General features: G+C 39.1%; 1 protein-coding gene across 1 annotated transcript; it reads left to right on the top strand.

Annotated features, from left to right (window-relative positions):
- Positions 1 to 4,925: 4,925 nt before the first annotated feature.
- On the top strand, positions 4,926 to 6,161 carry LOC131217652 (uncharacterized). The gene has a single exon (XM_058212600.1). The coding sequence runs from the start codon at positions 4,926 to 4,928 to the stop codon at positions 6,159 to 6,161; it is 1,236 nt and encodes a 411-aa protein (XP_058068583.1).
- The last annotated feature ends 19,359 nt before the right edge of the window (positions 6,162 to 25,520 follow it).

The raw sequence follows: 25,520 nt of genomic DNA, 5'->3' as shown, positions 1-25,520 counted from the left end.
CCTCCTTTGCTTTGGCAAGGAGTTCTCATGTGTTAAACCTCCCTGAGAGACCTTTGCTCATGTGCAACTATGAAAATACCCCTATATGCCTCATTCGAACCCAAAATTATACCTTAACCAAGCTATCTAGCCGTTTGGATTGTGCCACGTGATGATCCAAAAATCTTAGCCATTCAACTCTAGTCTAACCTTAAACTTCCAAAAAATTACCAAAAAATCGAGTTTGGAGGCTATAAATAGCCTTTTTCCGATTCTCATGTCAATCATCTAGTATATTCTTAAATTGTGTGGAATAAGATACCACAACTATATACAGAAATTTGACAAAAGTAACAAATGAATGACTATGTCCTAAAAGGAGGTGAATAAGACCAATTAAAATTATGTCAATTAAAACTCAATTGCTTATTTAAATTAAAATTTTAATTTAAACTAAGTAAGACAATTGACACCAAGGGCCTGTTTGGGAGCATGGCTTTGAAACCTCTTATATTTGAAACTCCTTGTATTAGAAATCATCTTGTTGTGTTTGGCACCCTATATTCAGAATCCCCTGTAATCTAAAAGTAGCTATGCATATTATATATTACCGGGGTTTGAATTTAATTACTAAATCAACTTTAATATCTCTAATTAATATAAGTATGTGATGTTTGACACAATAGTTGTAATAAGGCCATTGAAATATATACTTTGCCCGAAAATTATGAAATTCAAAGTCTCGAATGGGCCACAAGCACAAGATCATATTCGAGTGACTAACCAGTGATATTTAACCACCGATTTACAAAAATAATGTTTGGATGACAAAAATCATTGTATTAAGGCAAAATTTCTACTGAAACCTCTTCCATCTTCATTGTTTCCCGCGGTGTGGCTTGTCTAAAGTTGGGAATCTGGATGATTTTTTCACCATGACCTATGATCAATGACAACACTTGATGAAAGGAGTGGATTTTACATATACAATTAGTGTGTCTCACAGAGCTTGGGTGTTTTTCTCGCTGCATAAAACATGTGCTTTTGGGGATTTCAATCGGGAACGGATTAGGCGAGACCCCGGATCCACCGAGGTGGATGGGAACCCCGACTGTGGGGCTCACAGTGTTGTATGTGCCCTAAATATACACCGTCCAACTGTTTTGAAAGCTCATTTTAGGGCATAATCCAAAAAATGAGGCAGATTCAAATCTTACATTGACCATGCCACAAGAAATAGTAGTGATTGAATCCCCACCATTAAAAACTTCATGGGGCCACTGTAATGTTTGTTTTCCATCCAACCTGTTGAAGAGACCATACAAATATTAGCTTGATCTAAAACTTTTATGGCCCATGAGAGGTTTTTAATGGTCGATTACCATAGTTTCTTGTATTATGGTCCACTTGGGATTTGGATCTACTTCATTTTTTTAGACCTCTCCCTAAAACGAGCCTTCAATACAAATGAACGGCATGGATGTAGTCACATACACCCACAGTCAGGGGTCCCACCTACCCCGGTGCATTAGGGGTAGAGTTGTACACAAGCTGAGTTAGCTCAGTCAGCTTGCTCGACTCGATTCAGGAAAGTTCGAATTACCTTGGCTTGAAATTGGATTCGGATTGAGTTGAGCTGATTTTTAGGGCTTGAAAAAATTTCGAGCTAAGTTCGAGCTTGCCCAAGCTCAATTCAACTCGCCTCGAACCCCAACTCGAATCAAATCGGCTAAGTGACTCATTTATTTTAATCTTAATGTTACTTTCCAAATGTTTCATAAAATAACTCAACGAAGTGTTATTTATTAGACGACATTCATTTTAGGGTATTCTCGAACTAGGTATTTGACGGAAGATTGAATAAACAAATCACAAGAAAAAAAAACCCCTACATTGTATGACCGTTCTCATATCTTAATCTTAATGTTGCTTGCCAAGTATTGGATAAAATGCTTGCAAAATCTTGTCATTCTTTTGCATTCAGAGTACGAGAGATTGAAGATGCATCATATGTGTTTATAAAAAATCACTTAGACTCGAATTCTGCTAAGGCCAACCAGGCTCAAGGATTAAGCCAAGTTTGAGTTCAACGTAAGCTTGCCAAGTTCAACTCGGTTCGAGTCGAGTGGTGTACAGCTCTTCCGGGTCTCACCTAATCCGCTCTCATTCTGGGTCCCACTCGAAGAATGGAAAATGGCTAGTAACAGCAATCTTTGACTAAGTCAGCTTCCCCGTGTCTTGGTTGGGAAAATTGGAAGTGTACCGGAATCCTCCAGGGCACCACACAGGTAATAACACCCTGGCTCTGTGGCACCCACTGCACTGCGAATTTGATATCCACTCCGTAAATCAGATGTGCCTTCTTGTATTAACTGTACATGCTAAAAAATTAACACGATCAAAATCTTAGGTGGGCCACACAACGTTGAAAATTTCTACATCATACCTAAAATCTCTTAAAGCTTGTAGACGGAATGGACCTTCAATCTTGCCGATTTTGGTTTATCCTTTAATCCTAGGGTGATATATTTGATGAACGGGTTGGATGGAATATTCACACCACGGTGGGCGCCACACACAAACCTATGGTTGGCCTTCCTTCTCCATTGTTCCCTGTGTGTGTCCAATCTGAGTTGTGGGTCAGGTCAAATTTTGGTCCCATGGAGTAAAATCAAGAACCTCACCGGATGGACGGAGTGGATATCATATAGACAAAAATGTGGACCCCACAGAGCTCGGGTGTTGCAACTCTGCGTAAGCAACAAGTAGTTTAGAGGATTCCGTTTTGAAGCGGTTTTTTGCCAACCTAAGAACATGATACTACACCCCCACAATAGCTTGTATTTCCTTCTAACATTCATTTTCTTCCACGACAGAATACATTCAATCTCTAAAGAACCCTTCTGTCTCTCTCATTTCCTTCTAACCCAAAGGAATCTCTCTCTCTATCTCTCTCTACTATTCATTTCCTTCCAACCCAATACGTTCAATCTCAAAGGAATCCTCCTCTCTCTCTCTTCCTCTCTGATTTTGGAAATAGAGATCCATTAGCTCAATCAAGGTAATGTGGAATTGTCTGATCTTTCATTTAAACACTAGATATTGCAGCATGAAAGAGGAGTGCTATCTGCATCTCCCATCTCCATGCGTCAAAATACTGGCCTCCACCCACCTATTAGCACACGTACGTGGGATCCAAGACGTTCACGATGTGGGGCCAACCTTTGATTGTGCCCTATCTTAAAAACCAGCCCAGCCCACTCATCAGGTGGGCCACAAATACACCTTGAGAAGGGACCTTTGATTATCTTTTTCCTAATGTCCTACTTCTTTGGTACACGTGTGGCCCACTTGATGAGTGAACTGGCTAGCCGTGTGGATATGCATGGAGCAGATCTCTCACACGTGGGACGCTTGTGTTTGGCATGTGTAGTTAAGCGGCTGTGATTGGCATTCATCGGAACATTTAGCCTTTTCTTTTTCTTCAGGTAGTATTTGTTAGGGCCATGATTTTGGAGATTTAACGGTCAGGATAGAAAATTTTTGATACTCTTGCAGAGTATGATTTTGTATATGCATGCAGAGAGAAATTGTCCACATGACGTGCACATAACTCAAATCAAACCGTTCAAAAGTCGGACCCACCAGGTTGGTCGCAAACCAACGGTTACACTGAACTGATGTTCTAACTGGCCATCAGGCTCGGTGGGCTGGATTCGATGAATAAACTCCCATTAGTCAGAGGTTAGGATCATTCAATCAAATGTGATTTTGGGGTAATGACCTATCTACAGTGGGTCCCACTGTTCGGACGGTTTGATTTACGGATTATAGAGCCTTGTAGCTTTAAAAATGTATAGATCCAACTGAATCAGCAAAGAACCCTTGGCTAAATCGTCACCATTAGATCATGAAAGTGTTATTTTATTAAAATGTCACTTCCAGCAAATTTCAGTTTTCAATTGAATCTTGATTAAAATAGCCAACTTCGTTCTCATAGTGAGGATTCAGATAAGGGAACTCTCATGAGTCAAAGGTGTTTTGATTGGTGGATTTCAAACCTCTATGGCTGGGAATGTTATTTATTTATTGCTGAATTGACTGATCGACCATGCATCAATAATAAAAATTCAACATGACAATAATAAAGGCGTACTTGATTAGTAAAATATTTTCCATATCGGCGTCGTTCCCTATGGATGATAGTTCTTCCACAATTCACATAGTACCAAAAGCTTCAATGAGATTAGGATTTTCTTTCTCATGTGGATGAGGGGATCAAAACATTTATTCATAGGAAAGATGATTAAAGAAGCTTACCCATCATACTTTTCTCTTCTAAGGTCTGCATAAGTTTCCATATTCATCTTGATAACCGTGTATGAGGATGACAGTCCAATATGTTTCGGTATTCATCTTAATAACCGTTTATGGGGATCACGGTTCAAGCATCCTATCCTAAACCTATTTGCAATGATCACAATCGTAGTAGGACCCACTGAATCGCTCGATCTAAATAGTTCAACGGTCAAATCTAAACCAATAATCATGTGTGGCCCACCTGATAAGAGTCTTACATGGAAACCTCACTGGTTTAAAGGCGGTGTTTGGATGCACTAATGAATCTAATTGCAAACATACATTTTAATAGTACTCCAACTTGAGACTAATGTAATTGCATCTCAAGCCAAACGCCCCACATGAATGCTATGTAAATCTTATTTGATCCTTTACACTTTACTAACGATAGAAATTCACTTTGAAATTGCTCCAAACACACGAATCAGATTACGATTTTCAAATGTGGATACGTTTGATGATGGACACTACATCCGTGGCCATGATCTATATATTATCTTCAATATGAATCTCTCATTCACACTTGCATTATTTTCGTTCGAATTCTCAGGTCATTCGGTTCCATTTCACCTGAATTTCAAAAGTTCATGGCTGCAAAAGTGAAGGCCGACAATCACGGAAAAGAGAAGAGCCGATCATATCTTTCAAACCGACCAGAAAACATCGATGTCTCCCATGGAAGAAGAGCTCCCAAATCACCAGTTTTAGGTTCGCCCAATCAAAACCCTCTGATTCCTTCAGAGAAAATATCTCCAAATTATCTCAAACCGACGATCAGCTTCTCCAATGAATTTTGCAAGTATGCCAACAGACAGGCTTCCGTAAGAGTGACTCTAAAACGCTTGAAAAGCAGAAAATCAGTCAATAAGCCTCAATCTCCTTCCCAAATTAAAAAAACACCATTTTCGTTTAGTCCTAAAGCAAAATTGCTCAGATCTTCATCTTTTTCACCTAGAAATGCGGTTTCACCCAAATCCAATTTGAATAAAATACTGAAGTATGGAAATTTTCAGCCATTGGCGAAGACAAGGAGCTTAAAAAATGAAGAAAGTAATGTAAGAAGAGAAGCTAGAGATGCTAGTAATAAGAGTACTAGTGATAACAAAAAGCCAAATACTATATCAGATGGGCCGAAAGAGGAAGATCCGGCGGATGAGGTTGTGATAGAGATGGTTTGCACCATGGAAACCGAGCATGGTCACCATGAGATTCTATCCACACATGATCAGATATTTTACGATAGTAAGCCCGAAACTTTCAACGAAGTGGGCCTAATAAACGAAGAGTTGGGGGATATTAAAGAAGATATCCATGAAAAAGATGAAGAAGTACGAAATGAGGATGGGGTGAAGATCAGAGAAGAGTTGGAGAAAATTATAGATTTCGACTGCGAGGATGGTATGTATCAAAGGGTGATAATTCAAAGAATAAGGGCAGTCCCCATGGATTTTGGTAAAGAGGAGAAGGCTACCAAGTTGAAGTTTCGGCAAAGGAAGGAGATTGATGGCAGTGAGGAGAGCAACGACATGGAATTTGAGAAGTTGAAGTTCAAAGTAAGAGGAGATGCTAAAGGCGTTGAGGATTTTACGAAGTTGGATTCGGAGAATGTGGTATTGAAGCATAAAGAATTTCAAGGGAAGAAAGGGGCGATGGCTTTCAACGACGTGATCGAGGAGACAGCGAGCAAGCTTGTGGAGGAGAGTAAGAGCGTGGTGAAGGCCCTTGTCGGAGCCTTCGAGACCGTTATTCTGTTACAGGAGTCCGAAAGCCAGAGTCCACGGGCTGTGGACGATGATGGGAAGATCCCGAAGGCCAAATTATGAGCCGTCTATAAAAGTTCTGGCAGATCGAACGGTGAAGATTACGTGTAAGCAAGGATTTAAAACTCATGATTCAGATCTACTCGTATGTGTGACCCATGAGCTCAACCAGATTGGCTCCGAATCGACTCAGATGAGTTGCATCCAACAATTCCCAGTCATCCATCCATGTGTATATTATTCACTCTTTTATTTATTTATTCATTTATTTATAATATCTTATGAATGAGAATTATTACCTACCAGCTGATCGCATGCATGACAAGAATCGTATGATTTTTTATGTTTTTTTTGGGCCTTCAACCACGCAATTTTTGTAGTCCACTTAGATTTGGATCTGCTTCACTTTCAGACTATGCACGCTTTTTGCATAGAATCCGAATTCTCTGCTTATCACAAATTTTTTGTAAAAATATTTTCATGTATCTTGATTGGTCCACATCATGATGCAGGGAGGACGAGAGGTCGAGCACCGTCTTCCTTGGGGAATAACTGTTAGAGACTAATCTAAAGGAAAAGAACAAGAAAATATAAACGAATGAAATAAACAAGTTTACGACCCTTTAAATAGAGATACCAAGCAATAAGAGAAAATTCAGAAGGCATGTCTGCTATTGCACAAGGTTTTTGGCCAAAATATTAAGTGTCCTATTTTGGCTTCACTAATCTGTTCTCCTAATTACTCTAAGCACTTCTCGCATCCGGCGTAACTTCTAAAGCTTACTATTTATAGTAAAACGGAATTAAAATAGGGAAACGACTGTTAATTTAGTGGTATTTCACAAATCTGGCTTGTGCAACCCAGTGTAGCGTGTTGAGTGGCTAAAGTAGCTCATTCTACTAAGAAATCATATATTTTATGCCTGATAACTCGTTCCGAATTGCGAGATACGCCCGATTTAAGGTCCGATAGTCCAAATCACTTCTCTCGTCTACCGAGCCTTTTCTGATCCATCTTGGGCATGATACTATCCAGGACCCACTCTACATCACATCATCATTAACATTGTTAACATTACTATACTAACCATAGTGTTTTGATGATGTGATCGAATGAGATTGCAACAAACAAAAACCTTGAAAAAGAGGATCCGGAATCTTTTGCATGTAAATGTTACATTGGAAGATGAATGCTAAAACACGTGCTCTTTAGAATGCAGTTGTGGGAACCGTGACTTTTTCAGGCGGTGGGTCGATCCATGCTCTGTTTTGCGGCCTGCTGCTTGGACGGTTACCCCATGACAAGTCATATGGGAGCGTAATAGGTGAAACCCGGACTCACCCAAGATCGTGCGGCCTTACCTTGGGACCTACCTTGATGTATTTATACCTTATCTATGCCTTATTTATGCTGTTCATCAGTTTTTTTTATATCATTAGGATATTATGCTAAAAATGATGTAGATTCAATTACCGGGTGGACCATACACAATAGGAAACAGTGGTGATTAAATGCCATACCATTTAAAGCCCCCTACTGCGCATCTTAATGTTTCCTTAGTGTTTATTTGCCATCCAATCTGTTGATAATATCACGTGAGCCATCACTGTTTTATATAGTATGGTCCACCAGATAATTGGATCTACTTCATTTTTTGATAATGCCCTAAAATGATCTGCAAAAATGGATGAATGACGTGGATACAAAATACCCACATCAAGGTGGGCCCCACAGTAAGAGCCGCACAGTTTTGGGTGAGTCCGGGCTGTCACCTAATCCGCTCTCTAAGGATATAGGCCCATTCATTGTGTTGACCACCAGATCAGACCAACTGTCCGATTAGTGCAATATCAAGTGACGTTGGATAAACTCCTCCTCCTAGCTAGTGACATCTTACGTGATCTGGGCCACTCATCAACCGGGGACCAGCGTGAACATCCCCCACATACAGATTACGGATCGTTGGCCCATTGGCCCATTTGATTAGTCCACCAGTCTGATATTTACTTAATGGGCCAGTACAGGTAAGAAAAATCAAGATCTTGAATTGACGGACAAAATCAGCTCAGCCCAACTTGTTCAAATCTGGACCAAGCACAAACTAGGCCAGAACCATTGACAGCACTAAAGTAGGTCGCACTTGGACCAACTAGTCAAATACGATCACGAGCTAAGCAATCATGCTTGAGTTAGGTAACATTGCTACCATAGCTTGCAAATGGCCTAAAAAAATGACTTTTATTGGATAAGCACATCCATTAAAAACTAATTTTTTAATTAAATTCATTTATTAATTTAAACTAATAAGATAATTAATACTTAAACTTCCAAGGTAAAGTTGGTCTAATCACATAGATTACAAAAGATGCAACACTATAAGTAAGTATTCCATAAAAGAGCTAATGATCTTGTATGTGCATACAACTTAAGCATCTAGCATATAATTCAATCAAGCATTCATATAATTCAACTAATCAAACATTATCATTCGTAAATAAAAAAAAATTATAGTGGTTTGACTACTTTTCTATTTCACTTCTAGTAGATGTACTCTCCTCAAATGTATCGGTATTTCACCATCAGAGATTTTCAATTAGGTTCACATCTAACATTTATAATAGTTTATCTTATGTTAATCACCAACGTACATGTACACTCCTATATCGGAGAAATACGTTTCCACCTGTGTTGGTGGCTCCCGCGGAGATTTAGTAGGTTTTTTATTGGATAACCAACAACCATTAGTGGTTCTAATCTAAAGCTTTATGTCCAATCTCATCGGAGAATCTCTATAGAGACTAATACGTACGTATTCATGTTATGTGGATTCGAACTTACACAAGAACCTAAGTCCTATAAAAGAACTTATTTAAGTTTGAGTTACAAATCCTACACTTAATCTTATACAAGGAGTGAGTGTATGAACTCTATAATTGACAACTTACTTGTCGAATCAATCCATGTTGTAGAATCTTATTTGGGATCCTTGATTGATGCTCTCATGTACTTCAACAAGCTTTTCAATCGCACTCACGATCGTTTATGCGGATGCTTTAGCTCGTACGATCAACTACCTTACATATGATGCTCTAAGGAGGTGACGAAGGTGGTGGAGTTAGGTTGAATCTCGTACAACTAAAGGCTTGAGTTGATTCATAGAAGGAATGGGATTCATCTAAATGGCTATTTTAGAGAATTTAGACGATAATTTTCCTATAAGTTCAGTGTTTAATCTCTTGTACATGGAGGAGATCAAGTTCATTTTTAAAGAGAGCTTGGAATACTTATTCAAGTAATAAATCATAAGGAATATAACTTATATCGCTTTGGTATGAAGTCTAGAAGAAGGATTTTCAAAAGGAAAACAATTAGGTTTCATTTACACAAAAAACACATCATCATATCCAAGAATCTAATGTTCATTTTATAGAAAAAAAAAGTTTCCAACGACTATAAAACAACTAGTTAACAACTCTATAGATAAGATTGAAATGTTATTCGATAAGATGGAAGGTCATTCAATAGTATTGATTTGTTTTTCGATCTCATTGGGAAACTTCAGGAATTTTCTGTTAGTTGCTGGAATGTTTTTTTATCGTATTGAGCTGATCTTTGATTTTATCAAGTCCCATTGACAGCTTGTCAATGGAATCGAGAACCACTCAAAAACTCCTATTTTAAGTTACGTGTTTACAACAACTTAGCACTTCTAAAGCCTAACTAATTTTGATCAAATTAAAATCCTAAGGTCAAGAGATGATCAATTAAAGGTTTATTTATTTAAAAATGGCTCATCTAAAGGTTATGTGATTTTGAGTCTAAGACTAGATCACCAAGGTACCTTATGATTTATCTAATTTTCACTCCTTGATACTTTATGTCATCTTTTGTCATCAATCTTTAACTTTCAAGGCTTACAAAACTCAAACACATAGACCCATGTGATTAACAAATACATGTCAAAGCAAGTGCGCTAACAATTTGGTGCTATCCAAACAGGTGTAAATAATAATTATCTAACTAATGAGAAATTTTTAATAAGGACATTAACAACATCCCTATAGATTTAAATCTACACATGGTAGACCAACTATTATTGATGATCTAGAAGCTCTATTCAATTATTCCTTGGCACCAAGAGATCGTGTAAAAATCACACTTAAAAAATGATCCTAAGCATCCAATCAATAACATGAAAATTGGACAATTAAGATTGAACCTAAAAATAAAATTAAGTCAATCATCATCTTAAAACATCTATTCAATGGATTCTTGGAATGGTTACAATTTGGAAGAACAATTTGGAAGAAGCACATTAATTTAGTGATGCTAATCATCCAAACCACCAACATCCGAAGGGACATAGTTTTCTCATCAGCAATATGATTTTTGCACCATTGCTTGCTCCCAATTCTTCAATTGAATTAGCACTTTTTCTCACACACACCACATGAGATCAAACTTTTATTTAATCACTTCTCCAATGAATCATCATTCAATTTTCCGATGTGTTTTTAGTGTCCTCAATCCTTCTTGTGGCTGCAATGTGCCATTGCACATGTGCGGCCATATAAAGCTTGTGTATGGGGTGTGTGTGCGCGTGAGTAAGTGTGTGGGGGTGTGTGTGCGTGGGGATATATATATATATAAAGCTTGTGTGAGGTCTTACACGTGAATCCCATTTTTAACATGCGCTAGCCTAAAAATCAATCAAGGTGGGACATCATGTGGGCATTTGATCTTACACTAGCGTCGTCTTAATGTGGGTGCCCATGTACCTGGACTACATATAATTAGGAGTGTCAATGGGCCGGTATTGGGTCTGAAAAATCAGAATTTTGATTAGGGTTGGCCGACCGGCTCAGCCAATTCAAAATCCGGGCCGAGGCCTACTCAGGCCCGGCCCCTTGACAGCCCTACATATAGTGCATCAAACGTTCAACCATCCAAGCTTCAAGACTCATGGGGTGTCAATGGGCCGGGCTTGGGTGGGGTCAAGGTGTGTCCTGGCATGGGCTCTAAAGTAATATCGAGGCTTAGGCCCATGGGCTTAGTATTCCAGGCCAAGGCCTGCATGAAAGTCCCAGCCTAGCCCACTACAGCTCGACTCACTAAGTCGGGAATGGGCTACCACTAGGACTGTACACGAGCAAAGTTAGCTTGGTTAGCTTAATTGACTCGACTCGAAAAAGCTCAATTTGACTTGGTTCGAAACTAAGTTCGAGCCGAGTCGAGTTGATATTTTTAGCTTGAAAAATTTTCAAACCGAGTTCGAGCTTGCCCAAGCTCGACTCAGCTCGGATCAAACCAGTTCAGTGACTCGGTTACTTTGATATTGCTATTGCTCACAAAATGTTTGATGAAATGACTCAATTAAGTGCGACCGGTGGCAAGGAAGGTACATATATAAAACAAATACTTTTTTTATTCTTGATTTTTATGTTAGTTACAAAGTGTTTGATAAAATACCTGTAAAACCATTGTTGTTGTTTTACATACAGTAAAATTTTGAAAATGCAAATCATGTATTTGTGAAAATACTACACAGGCGAACTCGGCCTGATCTTGGCTCGAACTCGCCGAGCTGCTTATCCAACTAAGTTGAGTTGGCCAATCAAGTTCAAGGACCGAGCTGGGCCAAGTTTGAACTGAGGTCAGCAAGTGGCCAAGTTGAGCCAAGTTGTGCCAAGCTGGACTCAGTTCGGCTGGTGTACACCTCTAGCTACCACGTACGCAACCTTTTGTCCAAAGATAGCTAATTTTCCTAGGATTGGTTTAGGTGTGCCCTTACCGTGAGGCCCACCTTGATGTAAGGATTCTATATCCACACTGTTCATCCATTTTGCCAGATCATTTGAGGGCATGAGCCCAGAAAAGAACCAGATATAAATCTCAGGCGGACCATACTATAGGAAACAATGGTAATTGAATGTCCCACCATTAAAAACTTCAAAGGGCCCACCGTATTGTTTTCACATTTTGTATTTGCCATCCAACTTGTTGATAAGGTCACGTGAAAATAGAAGAAGAAGAAAAAAACAAATATCAGCTTGATCCAAAACCTTTATGGCTCATTATCAATTGTTAATGGGCAATCACCACTTTTTCTTATGGTATGGTCCACCTGAGATTTGGATCTGCTTTTTTTTTTGGGACTCATGCCCTAAAATGAAATGGAAAAACGAATGGACGGCGTAGATATATGATACATACATCAAGATAGGCTCCACAGAAAGGGCCGCACCGTCTTCTATGAGGCTGGGGCGCACGTTACTCAAATCAGACACGTGGCATACATGTTACTCAAATTAAACCGTACAAGTTGATGGGCCTTTGGTATTTAGATGGGCCATAGACCCAAAAAAAATAAACTGAAACCATGTTAACTTGCAGATTGGTGGACATCTAATAGACGGTTAAAATGAAAAGTAGTCAGCACTACAATAAATGTCCTTTTATCAAAGATCAGGATTGCCCAGTTAATCTGATTTGGGGATAATGGCATATGTACAGTGGGCCCCACAATCAACATGATTTGAGTTACATGTATGCCACGTGTGCAATTGCTGAGACCACTATCAAAAGAAGGCCAAAAAGCTAAAGAGGGAGAGCATGAAATGCTTGCTTTATATTAATGCGATGTTATTGCTCCACTTCCATTTCCCAATTCGCTCCACTAACTGTAAGGCACGTGCAATGCACGTGGGGATTCAAGGGGCAGGATTGTTTTTTTATTGAGCGGGGCATTTTCGAATTTTTTTTTTTTTTTTAAAGGGTAGAGATGGAGCCGTGAATTTGCCAACCTAATGGGTGGGCATCCTGGTATTAATAAGCCTGCAAGGAGTGTGGGGCCCACCAATAGTGCAGCAAAAAATTCAATGGGGCTCACTGCTGTGTGTAACATCCAAACCATCCATCATTTTCAGTGGCTAATTTAGGTCAGAAACCTAAAAATAAGGTTGATCCACAACTTTTGTGGCCCCCACAAAGTTTATAATGATCGGCATTCAATCATCACTGTTTTCTGTGGAGTGGTCCAACTGAGATTTGGGTCTGTTTCATTTTCCGGCTCATGCACTAAAATGAACTGGAAAAACAGATGGACGGTGTGGATATTAAAAACATAGATACATGGTGGGCCCCACAGTCCTGGAACCACCCGGATTCATTCAAGCCGCGTCCTATAATAGTTGGAGAGGAAACGGCCCCCTTAAGAAACATCTGATCAGATTTTTGATTTCTAAGCCTGCATTGAGTGCGCACATGCGTGGGCCCCACAAAGATAGTGACATGCAATATACGGGGGCACTCACAAAGCCAAAAGAAAGAACGATGTAGATCGATGGTGCGTTTTGGTGTTTGAAAAGGGATCACAGCCGTTAGAAAGTGGGCCTACCCGTACATTTCAAAGGCTAAGATTTTACACTAATGAGGAAACGGAATCCTGGAAAGAAATGGATGATGGTGATGACTCATGACAATGAAATCCCCACCTAGTGGTGGGGTCCACTCCAACTTTCACACATCATCAAGGCTCCCCTGCATATGGGTGGTTCAGTACTGGTAATGTGGTTAGGTGGGCCAAATCCTTTGAATTACGGTTCCCGTTGACCAGTATCATTAGGGCTGTCAACAGGCCGGATTCAAGTCTGTCTTAGACCGACCCAGAAAGGGATATAGGCCCGAGCCCTGTCCAACCGGCCAGAACTCAGACCCAGTGGTTATAAACAGCCCGAGCCAGGGCCTGGTCACCCACCTTTGTACAAGATCTTGAATGTTCATTAAGGGTGCCCCACCATGTATGATATATGACAAAAATGCCCTTGAAACCCTAAACGGGTTGTGCCGCCCGATCCTGGCCCGTTCAAAAACTTTCTTAATTTTAACGGCCGTATTTCACTCTAAGCCCCTCCAACGTGGGCCAGGCCGGGAAGCCCGGATATTCATCTAGACCCGTTGACAGCCCCTATGTTTACTTGAAAGTAGGGTTGCACACGGTTCGGTTTGGTCTAGTTCTAGAGTGAAATCGAAAACGGTTCCAGGAAAACTAGAACTGGAACCGGACCATTTGCACCTTAGAACCGAATTGGAACCGGATAGTAAAAACCGGTTCAATTCTATAGTTCTGAGCTTTTAATTATCCAACCCAATTGCATGGTTTTTTTTTTTTTTTAATTTTTATTTTTATTATCTAGCCAAAGCTCCTCTGCCGAAAATTTTCATTGAGAATAATCGTGTCATGGTTTGTTTTTATGACCCATTCGTGTTCCCAAAATAATTTTGTTGTCAATGTATATTTGTGTTGTGATCCATTTGATGAATGGTATAGTTTTTTATGTTTTTTTAAAAAATAAAATTTAAATATTCATTGACCAAGGGGTCCCATCTGGGTCAGTTCTGCAGAACCCAAAACTGAGAACTGAACCGAACTAACGGTTTTTTTAATTTTTGGATCCAGGACTGGAATGATGCACTTCAGAACCGGACCAAACCGTGTGGTCTGGTTCTGGTCCGGTTTACCAGTTCTACCGGTTTCGTGTGCACCCTTAGTTGAAAGTAAGACCGGCTGGTGTGGGCCCAGCCTACTTTAAGAGATATTCATGCTGGACTCAGGGGCCACTGAACTGGGTCAAGACCCAGCATTCCAGGCCCAATACCAGTCACCTGGGGTTGGACTTGAATCTACCAATATGCCCACATGGGCCACACCTGCAGGTGCTAGCGTAGCTTATTTAAAACCGTTGGATTGAGAATGACTGGGCTTGATCTTGGTATACTGTGCAAAAGCGGGTCAGGACAATCTGGGCCAGACGGTCCTGGCCCATAGCACAGCTGCAAAAGTCTGGTGGGTGACGACCGTTGTTATCTTTTTTATTTTTCTGGTCGAGAATGCGACTTTATGAAAGTCGCTGTACAAAATAATTTTGGGCCGCATATCAACAAGTTGAAATGGTGGGTCGAAAGCGAAAGATGGTGTTTGTCCCGATTCCAGTAATTGGAATCTTGAAAAGTAGTATTTTGTGGTGAAACGTCTTTGTTATGTCATCAAACTCTCTCTACCCACACACGTGCATTGAATGTTGTATGTCCTGTCCTTCCCACACATTGCCTATCACACGTGAGAAAACTTTCCTACTACTACGGTGGAGCATGATGGTGTTGATATGCCATCACTTAGATATTGCTTACGTGGCATAAACGAAAATTAAACCGTAAAAACTATAGTCCTAGTTAGATGGAAGTGGATTGCTTGCTTACTTTAGATAAAGACTAGGACCCGCCGAAAAACAAATGAGCGGCGGTTGCTTGCTGGCTTCAAAGCTTATTAGTAAAACGTGCATTCTCCTTTGACATAATAAAAAATGTGTGGCACATCACGTACTACCGACCTCAATGGTGTGTTGACATCACTGAGTTCTGTGGGCCTGCTATGATGTATGTGTTATATTCACAAGGTCCATCCATTTTGCCCGTCCAAGCTAAAAAATGAGATAGATCTAGAGCTCAAGTGTCAAATTACACTTGTTAGATTATCTGACATCAAATTTGTGGACGGTTAAAAATGAAAACTATCCTACGGTGTTAATTCAACAAACAAGTGTCTTCAACCAATCTGATTTGAGATTGTAATGTAGACACTTGTACAATTTCTAAGTGCCTACGTATCAAGCGTCCTATTTAACAGGAGTATTAAATAACTAATACCCACTTAGCATTATCCTCGTTCATATCTAAGATTGTGTTTGGATACTCCATGGTGTTGAATTGCAATGGTTGGATGCACTAGAGAGTGAAAGAGTATAGCTTCCTCACTGTAATTATTATTAAAATGAAGGGGAGAGAAATTGGAGGAAATGGTACAAGCTATAGGTAATGGCATGGTGCATGACCAGCCAGAAAGAAAGAAGAGTGTAAAATGATTTCAATTGTGGGTGGCCTATTTTCAACCTTTAGTGTAATGTGGGTTAATTGAGTCTTTGATCTACCTTGGTTTTCACTGATGCCTTAATATAAGCTAACATATCTATTATGAGTAAAATTGGACTGACAAAATAAACAAACTTGAAGACTATGGATGGCTAGAGGGCCGAAAGGCATGCATAAAACACACACCCTGATCCATAGCTCAAGTGGTAGACTGAGTGAAAGATACCTCATTTCAACACTAAGGTCTTGGCATCGATCCCTAGTGGGGGTGGCTAACAGTGAAGTGTGAGCTGACAGTAAGATGTATTAACAAACAAAAAAAATTTAAAAAAAAAGTATACATATAACACTCAATTCTTCTACTAATGTTGCATGTCCATATTATGACTTAGGCATCATAGGGTTCCTAACCTTAATTGGCGCCCCATGCAATCATATGACGTATATATGGAGAGAGAAAAAGGGGCACAAAATGATTTCAACAAGGCAACCCATCTTCACTCTTTTTTATATTATGGACTACTTGAGCCTGCAATTTACCTTTCTTTTGGGTGACATGATATATCAAATGCATGAAATGAATGTCACATTATCATCACGATGGGTCTTGTAGAACCTTTGTCACATGAGCTCTCTTACAATATACTTCATGCAAAGAGGAGAAAATGTAAGAAGGATTTGTTATGAAAAATTGCCTTGCTATAATTTAAACTTTTGTTTATTTATTATTATTATAGAGCTAAAATTAGCCAAATGATAATTATAGGTAAAATTAAAATAGTCCAAAGGTTTTTTGTATATAATAATGAAGGACCTGTTTGGGAGCCTGGATTTGGAACCCCCTGGATTTGAAATCCTCGTGGTGTGTTTGGCACCTGGATTGTGAATCAACTTTAATTCAAAAGTAACTAAACATGGTATATTTACAGGGGGTTTGAATTTAATTACTAAATCAACTTTAATATCTCTAATTAGTAAGATATGTAATTTTTGACATAATAATTACAATAAGCGTGCTGAAATATATGTTTTACCCAAAAATGATGAAATTCCAAGTCTCAAATGGGCCACAAGCACAAGATCATGTCTGAGTAACTAACCAATAATTTTTAAACGTTGATTTACATGGACAATGTTTGGACGGTGCTGATCATCATTAGTGGGCCATGTGCCCAATAGAATGATAGTATAGGTGACACACTTGTTATAATTGCTACTATTGAAATGATTTTAAGTGTAATCCAAGTTCTCTCGGTGGGTTTGAAACCCCTGTTACTTTATGCTGGCAAACAACTAAAGGATTTGAAACCCCCTCAATTCCCCTTGAATCCACCGTGCTAAATGATCCCTGAGTTTTTCAGTTTTTAAAATATTTTTAACTTAATTTAAAATGTCTTCTCACACTTTTTGAATATTTAAAGTTTTCTGCTATGAAATCGCCATTACATATGATAGAAATAGGTGTTATCATTTGGCATTGACTTTGTCATAGTTTGGTTTAATCGAGCAACCGAACAGACCATATACTTTAGAAAAGACATTAAAGCCAACAAAATCAGTTGGTGCAAAGATGGAACTTCTCACTTACCATAATAAATGTGTGTTGACTGTGAGTCACCTTGGAAAGTACGATCGTGATTGGTGCAACCAAACAAGCCCTAAATACAACCAGCTCCTCATTCAGCGAGGTCACGTAATAAGTGCCAAGATATGGGTGGATGGGACACGTGTAATAGATCCAGGCCATTCATCAGAGCATAACATCGGTCATCCGAACAGGAATTCAGAATTGAATAAGAAAAAGGGGGCATAAAAAAGAAGAGGTCCAACGGTCTAAATTCAACATAAATGTGTGGCTCAGTTGATGAGTGTACTACCTTGATTTTTGGTATTTGGAATGTTCATAGTGTGCCCTACCTGATGAATGGACCCGATCTTTGGCACGTGTTCCACCCTCTCACGTGAGGGCCGTAAAAAAGAGATTTGCTAGAATACATCCAGACACGTTGCTACAACATACATCGAGATTATATCCGTTGGATATTGGGACATGTATTTCGATGATCCCAACCGTTAAAATGATAAGCCTCAACGTAGATGGGGAAATCCGGTGATGAAACTCTCATATTAGAACAACATGGACATTTTGATCACATGGTGGGCCTTAACTTTAAATATGGTCCGTCACCTCAACCATTGGTTTTTGGCCATTGATCTAAAGTCCAGCCACCGTCGTGTTGTATCTCGTAAGATCAACCGTTCGACCTCACCGTACATGACCCACAGATCCAACGGCTACGGTCCGGATCCACCGTACATGCTTAAATGTGCCACATTCCACAAATGACGTACACAAAATCTGAAAAATAAAAAGTTCATTTTAATTGACCGTTAATTGAGAACAAAAACGCATGCAATTGATCAAGTGGTCAGAATCTTTCTCCATAGCTGAGATTTTTGGGTTATGTCCAATTAAAGAGAGGTCCCACCTACTGAATGGTCTAGATATGCTTACATGGTTCTGGAAATCTTTCTATCGTCCACCTAATTAAATAAATAAAATACACTGTGATACTTGGGTAGACAAACAGGAGAAATGCTCCAGTTCTCTCAGAGCACTCTAGCCGCATGGGACACTCAGGCAATCCATTCCATTGATCTAGATCGTTGATTAGGTCCAATGCACATTTCATGGGCTACCAGGAAAAAACATACTAATTGGACAAATATTAACCATTTGATCAATACCATTAAATATGGACAGTCAAGATCATTTACACAAAATAAGGTCCACTCAACAATTCGATGTATCTATTTGTTAGGGACCATCATGGATCGCTAATGATTCTCAAGAATCACTTTTGTTAGGCAATCACAACCATCCATCCATGGCTTGGAAAAAGGACGGCTGCATCCAACAAGGCCAACTAATGATGGGTTAGAACATCCAGTTAGTGTGGTTTTTTCATGATAGCCTATGAAATTTGTTCTGAACTTAATGGACGGTTGAGATCAATCAGTTAGAATGTCCAAATCAATCGATGCAACTAAGAGCACTATAACTTATGTTGCTCTCTAAAAAAATATACAATTTAAAATTGGTTCTTTGCGTTCCACAATCGTCATTTGCCATGATATGATTCTAATGCTGGTGGAATGCAGTCTACAAAGTAAGGTGTATATAAAATAGAAGTGAACACGTACAGGCAATCGTACCACAACTTATGATACAATGCCGTCTTTCCCACCAGCATGCCACTCTTGTAGGACACATCATTACCATGAAAATCGTAGGGTCCGAAATGAAGATCATCCCTTTCAAATATCAGGCTGATCGTTTAACAAGGTGGGTCACACCTGTATGTTCATTTGGATCATTGGTTGTCCATTAATTCGTATGTTGTGGCCCAATTAATAAGTTGAATTGTCTAGTTTTTGTTGTGTATGATCTTCCTAGTGGGGCCTACCTATATTATGGTACTGATGTCCTAAACTAGTGGCATCTTAATGGGGAAGAAGGTCCGGTTAGACAGGTTATGGCACGTTTGCCTGCGTATGATCAATTCTCTTTGTAAAAAATAAGAAAACACCAATCAACATAGGAATACTAGAAAGGTTGAAGCTAGGTTAGTGGTTCTGAAAGCTGAAGAATTGGGTATTTTCTTATCTTTACTCTTAATAATAGAGTAATGATAAGCATGACAGTCCATTGTCTTTTGTGTGAGGTGGCCCACCAAATGACTGCATCAGAGTGACTTTTGTTGTAGGTGCTTGACACGTGTGACACGTGGGAGTGGTAGGTTGCCCCACTTGAGTCTTGCTTGGATACACCCCAAGTTTTGAAATATGACATGTGGTGACTCAATTAGATTTTTTTTATTCATGACCTAAATTGTTTATGTCATAAGGCACTCTTTGGATGGGGATTCCTAGAAGATACATCAATTGAATATTTTAACATTTTCAATATCTTAGGTTGATAATTCAAGATAATAGTGAAATTGAGAATGATGTTAGGAGATGACATATCTCTTGACTTTTATGTGATCATTGTGTACTATTAAAACTAAAAATAAATTTTATTGAATAATTATAAGATAAGCTATGCTTTATAAGAGGAAAAGATGAATAGTTGAATAATAATGCATTGAATGTTGTAATGAGGATATTGAGATGAATGAGTTGCGAGACAAGGAAATATAGAATAAAAAATGAATGCATTCAAAGGAGTAGAGTTGTACACGAGCAGAGTTAGCTCGGTAACTCGCTCGAGTCGGTTCAAAAAAGCTTGACTCAACTCGGATCAAAACTCTGTTTGAACTGAATCAAGCCATTTTTTGGGAGCTTGGAATATTTCGAGTCGAGTTTGAGCTTGAGCTGGACCTAGCTCGACTCGGCTCGACTCAGTATTGAGCTCGGACTCGACTCGGATGGAGTTCTAAGCGAATATATAAGGGTTTTTTAAAAAAAATCCTCATTCGCCCAACCCTACCCATTTCGCCCAATCCAGCAACTCTAATCTATTTCTCCCTCCCTTTCGTCCAAATCGGCCTTCAATTCACCAAATACTCTTGCTGTTCTCCACTGCCCGACGACATTCATTCTTCTAGCGTTTGTCCAGACGATCTCCTCTTCCAAAGTGAGTCCCTTCTTCCGCTCTCTCCATTTTTTCCAGCGAGTAGCGTTCGTCCGAGTAGGAGAACACATTTGACCAGTGACCACTGGCCGAATAAACCCATCCGACTAGCTCGAATTCGAAAACTCAGCTCGAACTCAGCTTGGACTGGACCGAGTTGAGCACGAGCTGTTGTTCCAAGCTCGAAGGCCGAGTTGAGCCAAGCATAAGCTGAGACTCAAGCTGTCCGAGTCGAGCACGTGCTGGGCAAAGCTCAGCTCGGCTCGTGTACACCTCTACAAAGGAGCTTAAAGTAGTGTCAATAGATGTGAATTGTCTAATGGTTGGTGCTTGTGGGCCCCAACATGATTTGTGTTTCATCCATGCTATCCATTCATTTTTTCATATCATTTTATGATATGAGCCCAAAAATGAAGTAGATCCAAACCTCAAGTGAACTATATCATAAGAAATATTGTTGATTGAATGCCAATTGTATTAATTTTTTTTTGGGCAACAAAAGTTTTGGATGAAGCTGAACATATTTGTTTTTTTCCCTTTATCTAGGTTTGATGTCAAATTAACATTGGGTCCTATGAGGTTTTAATGGTGGGTATTCAATCAATAATGTTTTACTGTGGTGTGGTCCACCTGAGATTTAGATCTACCTCATTTTCAGGATCAAGTCCTAAAATGATATGGAAAAATGGATGAATGGTGCAGATAAAACACATACATCATGGTGGGGCCCATAGAGCACCAGCTGTGGTAGCGTCACTGGCTACACTGCATCCAACGTCAACGGGTTTAAGATATGGAAAAGTATATACTTAATAATGTATAACTAAGACATTAAAAAAAAAAAAAACCTATACCAGTTGGGAGTAAGTTCTATTAAAGTCCTAATATGGATAGAAATAAAATGAAATGACTTAATAAACTATGATCTAATTAAAATCATTATGTTAACCCTTTAGATTACTTTAAATTTATATTGGTCGTCCATTTTTAAAGCAAAGAGGCAAACTTCAATTGGTTGGGGAAAAAACAATCCCATTAAAGAGATTTGATTTGATTTGTATGGAACATGTATGTTGGGACCCATCAAATAAAGAGCTTGGATAATAGAAATATGATTTAGATTCAAAGACTAATCTAACATATCATATTGCAACATGTCAGGATGCACTCAAACAAAATCATTCGATGATTAGCCATTAATCGAATGTGATGGAACAATATTGGCCTTCAATTCAGAGAATCTTGTTTTATTATTGAGGATCTTTGCTTCTATCCATTTGCACCACAAATGGATGGGGCCCCGTAGGCCCCAGAATAATCTAATATTGCCGGTGCGATCCTATACAGAAACCTGTGGGCCCCAGAATGATTCAAGCCTAAATTGTCTAATACACTTAGATGCAAGATGAATTAAATGATCCACACCTTTGAAATGATGGACCATGTCGTGGATGAGGACGCCCACAAATCCTTTCATCAGCGTGCATGAGCATGATCAAGAGAAGAAAAAAACAACAGCCTTGAACAAAGAGGCCAAAGATGACGGTTAGGATCTTCCAGATTTTTAAGAGTTCAGGGGTATAGCCCATCACATTGTACAAGGGATCCTTACTCTTGCTCCGGTGGTGGACTATCAGGAGTTTCAACACTCGCTCAACGGTTCGAGTATTCCATAGGTGGTGAAATCCCACTGAAGGCGTGAGTGTGTGGGGTGTGTGTGCGTGTGTGAAAAAAAAATAAAAAAATACACTAGCTGTATACCATTCACACGTTCCAAAGAGACATGGACTGAAGGGATGGTACCGCACCGTTGATTGGATGGTTCCACCCAACCCGAAACTAGCCGTTGCGTCCATTTACCCAGAAACTCCAATAAATTTCAAAATAAAGAGCTCCAACCACCATCCGTACCTACCTGCTGAGGCTGATATAAAACTGTATGATCCTCGGGCCAAGGATTGCTGATTATACTCTCTTTCTTTTTTTTAAAAAAAATAGCCAGGTCTGCATGTCTGAGTCCGTACGTCTCAGGCCAGCATAGCGGAAACGGATTGGCTACTCCTCCTGACACCGGCCAATGGCTGATGGTCGATGCTCTGTGGGGCCCGACATGATGTATGTGTTTCATCCATTCCGTCCATTTATTTTTACAGATCATTTTACGATATGAGACCAAGAATGAGATATATCCCAATTTCAATTGGACCACATTACAGGAAACAGTGTTTAATTAGCGTCGACCATTAAAAATATTTTGGGGGCCATAACAGTTTTGGATCAAGCTGATTTTTGTTTTTTCCCTTCATCTGGGCCTTTATGACCTAATCAACAGATTGGATGTTAAATAAACAGTACAGTGGGCCTTAGGAGGATTTTAATGGTAGATATCCAATCACTTTTTTTTTCATGTGGTGTGGTCCACCTGAGATATATATCCCTCTCTTTTTTAGAATCAAGCTCTAAAATGATCTTTAAAAATGGATGAACGGAATGGATGAAACAAATACATCATGTTGGGGCCCACAACGCACCGACCACCAGCCCCGGGGCTGGTGTCAGGGGGAGTAGCCAATCCGTTTCCCAGCATAGCCCGCCCCTTCTATTAAGGCCTGTCCTTATCTCAACCACTTCCGCCTGAGCCAAATATCTTGTGAGCGTATCATGGTATGGTTCTGTCCGAGATCTCAGCCAAGACTCTGGGGTGACTGTTACTGCTTATATTAGAATTGAGATCCAACTAAGGAATATTTTACTAAATAATGAGACTCATTTTATATCATCACCTCTTATCAACTATAAATACGAGCACCTCTAATAGTGAAAGGTATACACAATCTATAGCTTAAAACCTCCTACTCATCCCAACCTGGATTCATTATCTAACTTAGATATCAGAGGGTCCCCTGCACTAATTGGGTTCTTCTTTGTTCGTCTCTTATGGAAGCACACAAAAGTCCAAGTAAGGCTAATCAGATTTTTACATCAACAATGTTTATGTAAAATACAATTCAATCATGAGTTGCCACATTTTAATTTTAAGGCTAAAAAACCATCCCTAGCTCGTGGTGGACTATTTGATTGGAAACAATGCATGTGGCTTTCCTCTTCTAACGATTTTCCTTTGTTTGTCCTACTTGAATCACAGTTTACATTAAGTTTTGGGACCTTATGTTTAAAGTGAGGTGACATACCTAGTGATTTGGTGCATTTCACTAAACGTCATGGTTGGGTCATTAATTCTTAAAATTAAAATTTGATTATATTCATGCTTGGTATCAATCCCTAGTAGGGGTGGTTAATAGTGAAGTGTGAATTGACAGTGGGATGTACTAACAAGCTAACCAAAAAAAAAAAAAAAAATCATGCAAAAGTTAATTATATAAATATATACATGACAAAAATATTTTTATACATGGCCCACCATGATGTTTATGTAAAATTTATTGAGGAATCGCGGAAGCACACAAATGAATCAAGTGAAGTAATTCAATTGCACCAAACAAACACAATGCAAACGCTCCGAATTTAACGTGGAAAAGCCCATGCGAGAAAAAATTACGACACGAAGTGACAAATATTACTATGAAAGCAGAAAATTATAATAATAGAGAGAACACCCAATTCGAACAACCTCAAATCAACCTAATCTATACTCTTGAAACCCTAGAGTGAATTAAAAAGCTCTAAATACCTCCAAATCCCGATTATACCCCAATATATAGTCTTTAAGAGAATCTCAATCAAAATCAGAAACAAATCCCACAAAATCACAACTCTGTGAAAAACTATGAATTCGTTTGATATCATCGAAACTTATCCTTCGATGACATTGAAGCCATGTCGATGGTATCAAACAAATACCTAAACATTCTAGAGTCAAGACATGAAAATTGGATCTTCTTCAATTGCATTGAACTGATCTTCAATGTCAATAAGCCATCTTCGGTAACATCGAAAAAGTATCCAGTTAGTCCAACAACCAACTAGAAAAAATTTTAAAATTCTCAATGGGATTGAGCATTGTTTAATGGCATCGAATGGTTTGTCGATGCAATCGACATACTCTGATTTTGAATAATTTAAGACTTCAAAAAACAACAAAATTGACCCTAGTCACCAATTGCACCACTCCATTTTAACTATGAGGCCTAAAAATCAACCCACTTTATAATTTAGGTGGATCATACAATTGTTAACAACATACGAGGCGTCCCTCTATCAACTATTGCACTTCTTATGGCCCACCTAGCTAACTTTTAAGCCCTACAACTAAAGTAGGATAATGTACTTGGTCATCAAGGTAGATTTCACTTAAACATCAGGACAGGGTCCACTACTTAAAATTGAATTCACGCAATTTTCATGTAAAGCTAGTTGAGTGAACACAGCATGCCTACAAAATTCTTAGATGTTTTTGTAAATTCCACTCTAGCCAACATGTGTGTTATCCAATTTTTAAAAAAGGTCCAAAATTCAGCTGAATCCATAAATTGGTGGGACCTACGAAGGCAAACAGTAAAGCTTACCCTCCAAACTACTTCCTTTCACATGGCACACTTGTGAATTGATTTTTTTTTTTTAATCCCAAGATATAAATTTTAACTTTGTATCTAGTGATTAGATTAGATTTCACGTAATCATTACAGTGGGTTCTAAAAAAATCAAGGGTGGGCATCCCTCTCTTAGGTGGTTTTAAACCACACTAATTTTTTTGTCCTATAGTTAACATGGGGTGACAAACCTAGTGAATGAAGTGAATTTCTCTTAAACATCATGGTGGGGCCTACTAATTCTTAAAGTCAAATTATTTAATTTTTATATTGTTGTCATTGGTGGTAATCACTAGTAATGAGTTTGA

This window comes from Magnolia sinica, chromosome 10, assembly GCF_029962835.1.
Source record: "Magnolia sinica isolate HGM2019 chromosome 10, MsV1, whole genome shotgun sequence".
NCBI lineage: Eukaryota > Viridiplantae > Streptophyta > Magnoliopsida > Magnoliales > Magnoliaceae > Magnolia > Magnolia sinica.
This window is presented reverse-complemented; position numbering and strand designations above follow the sequence as displayed.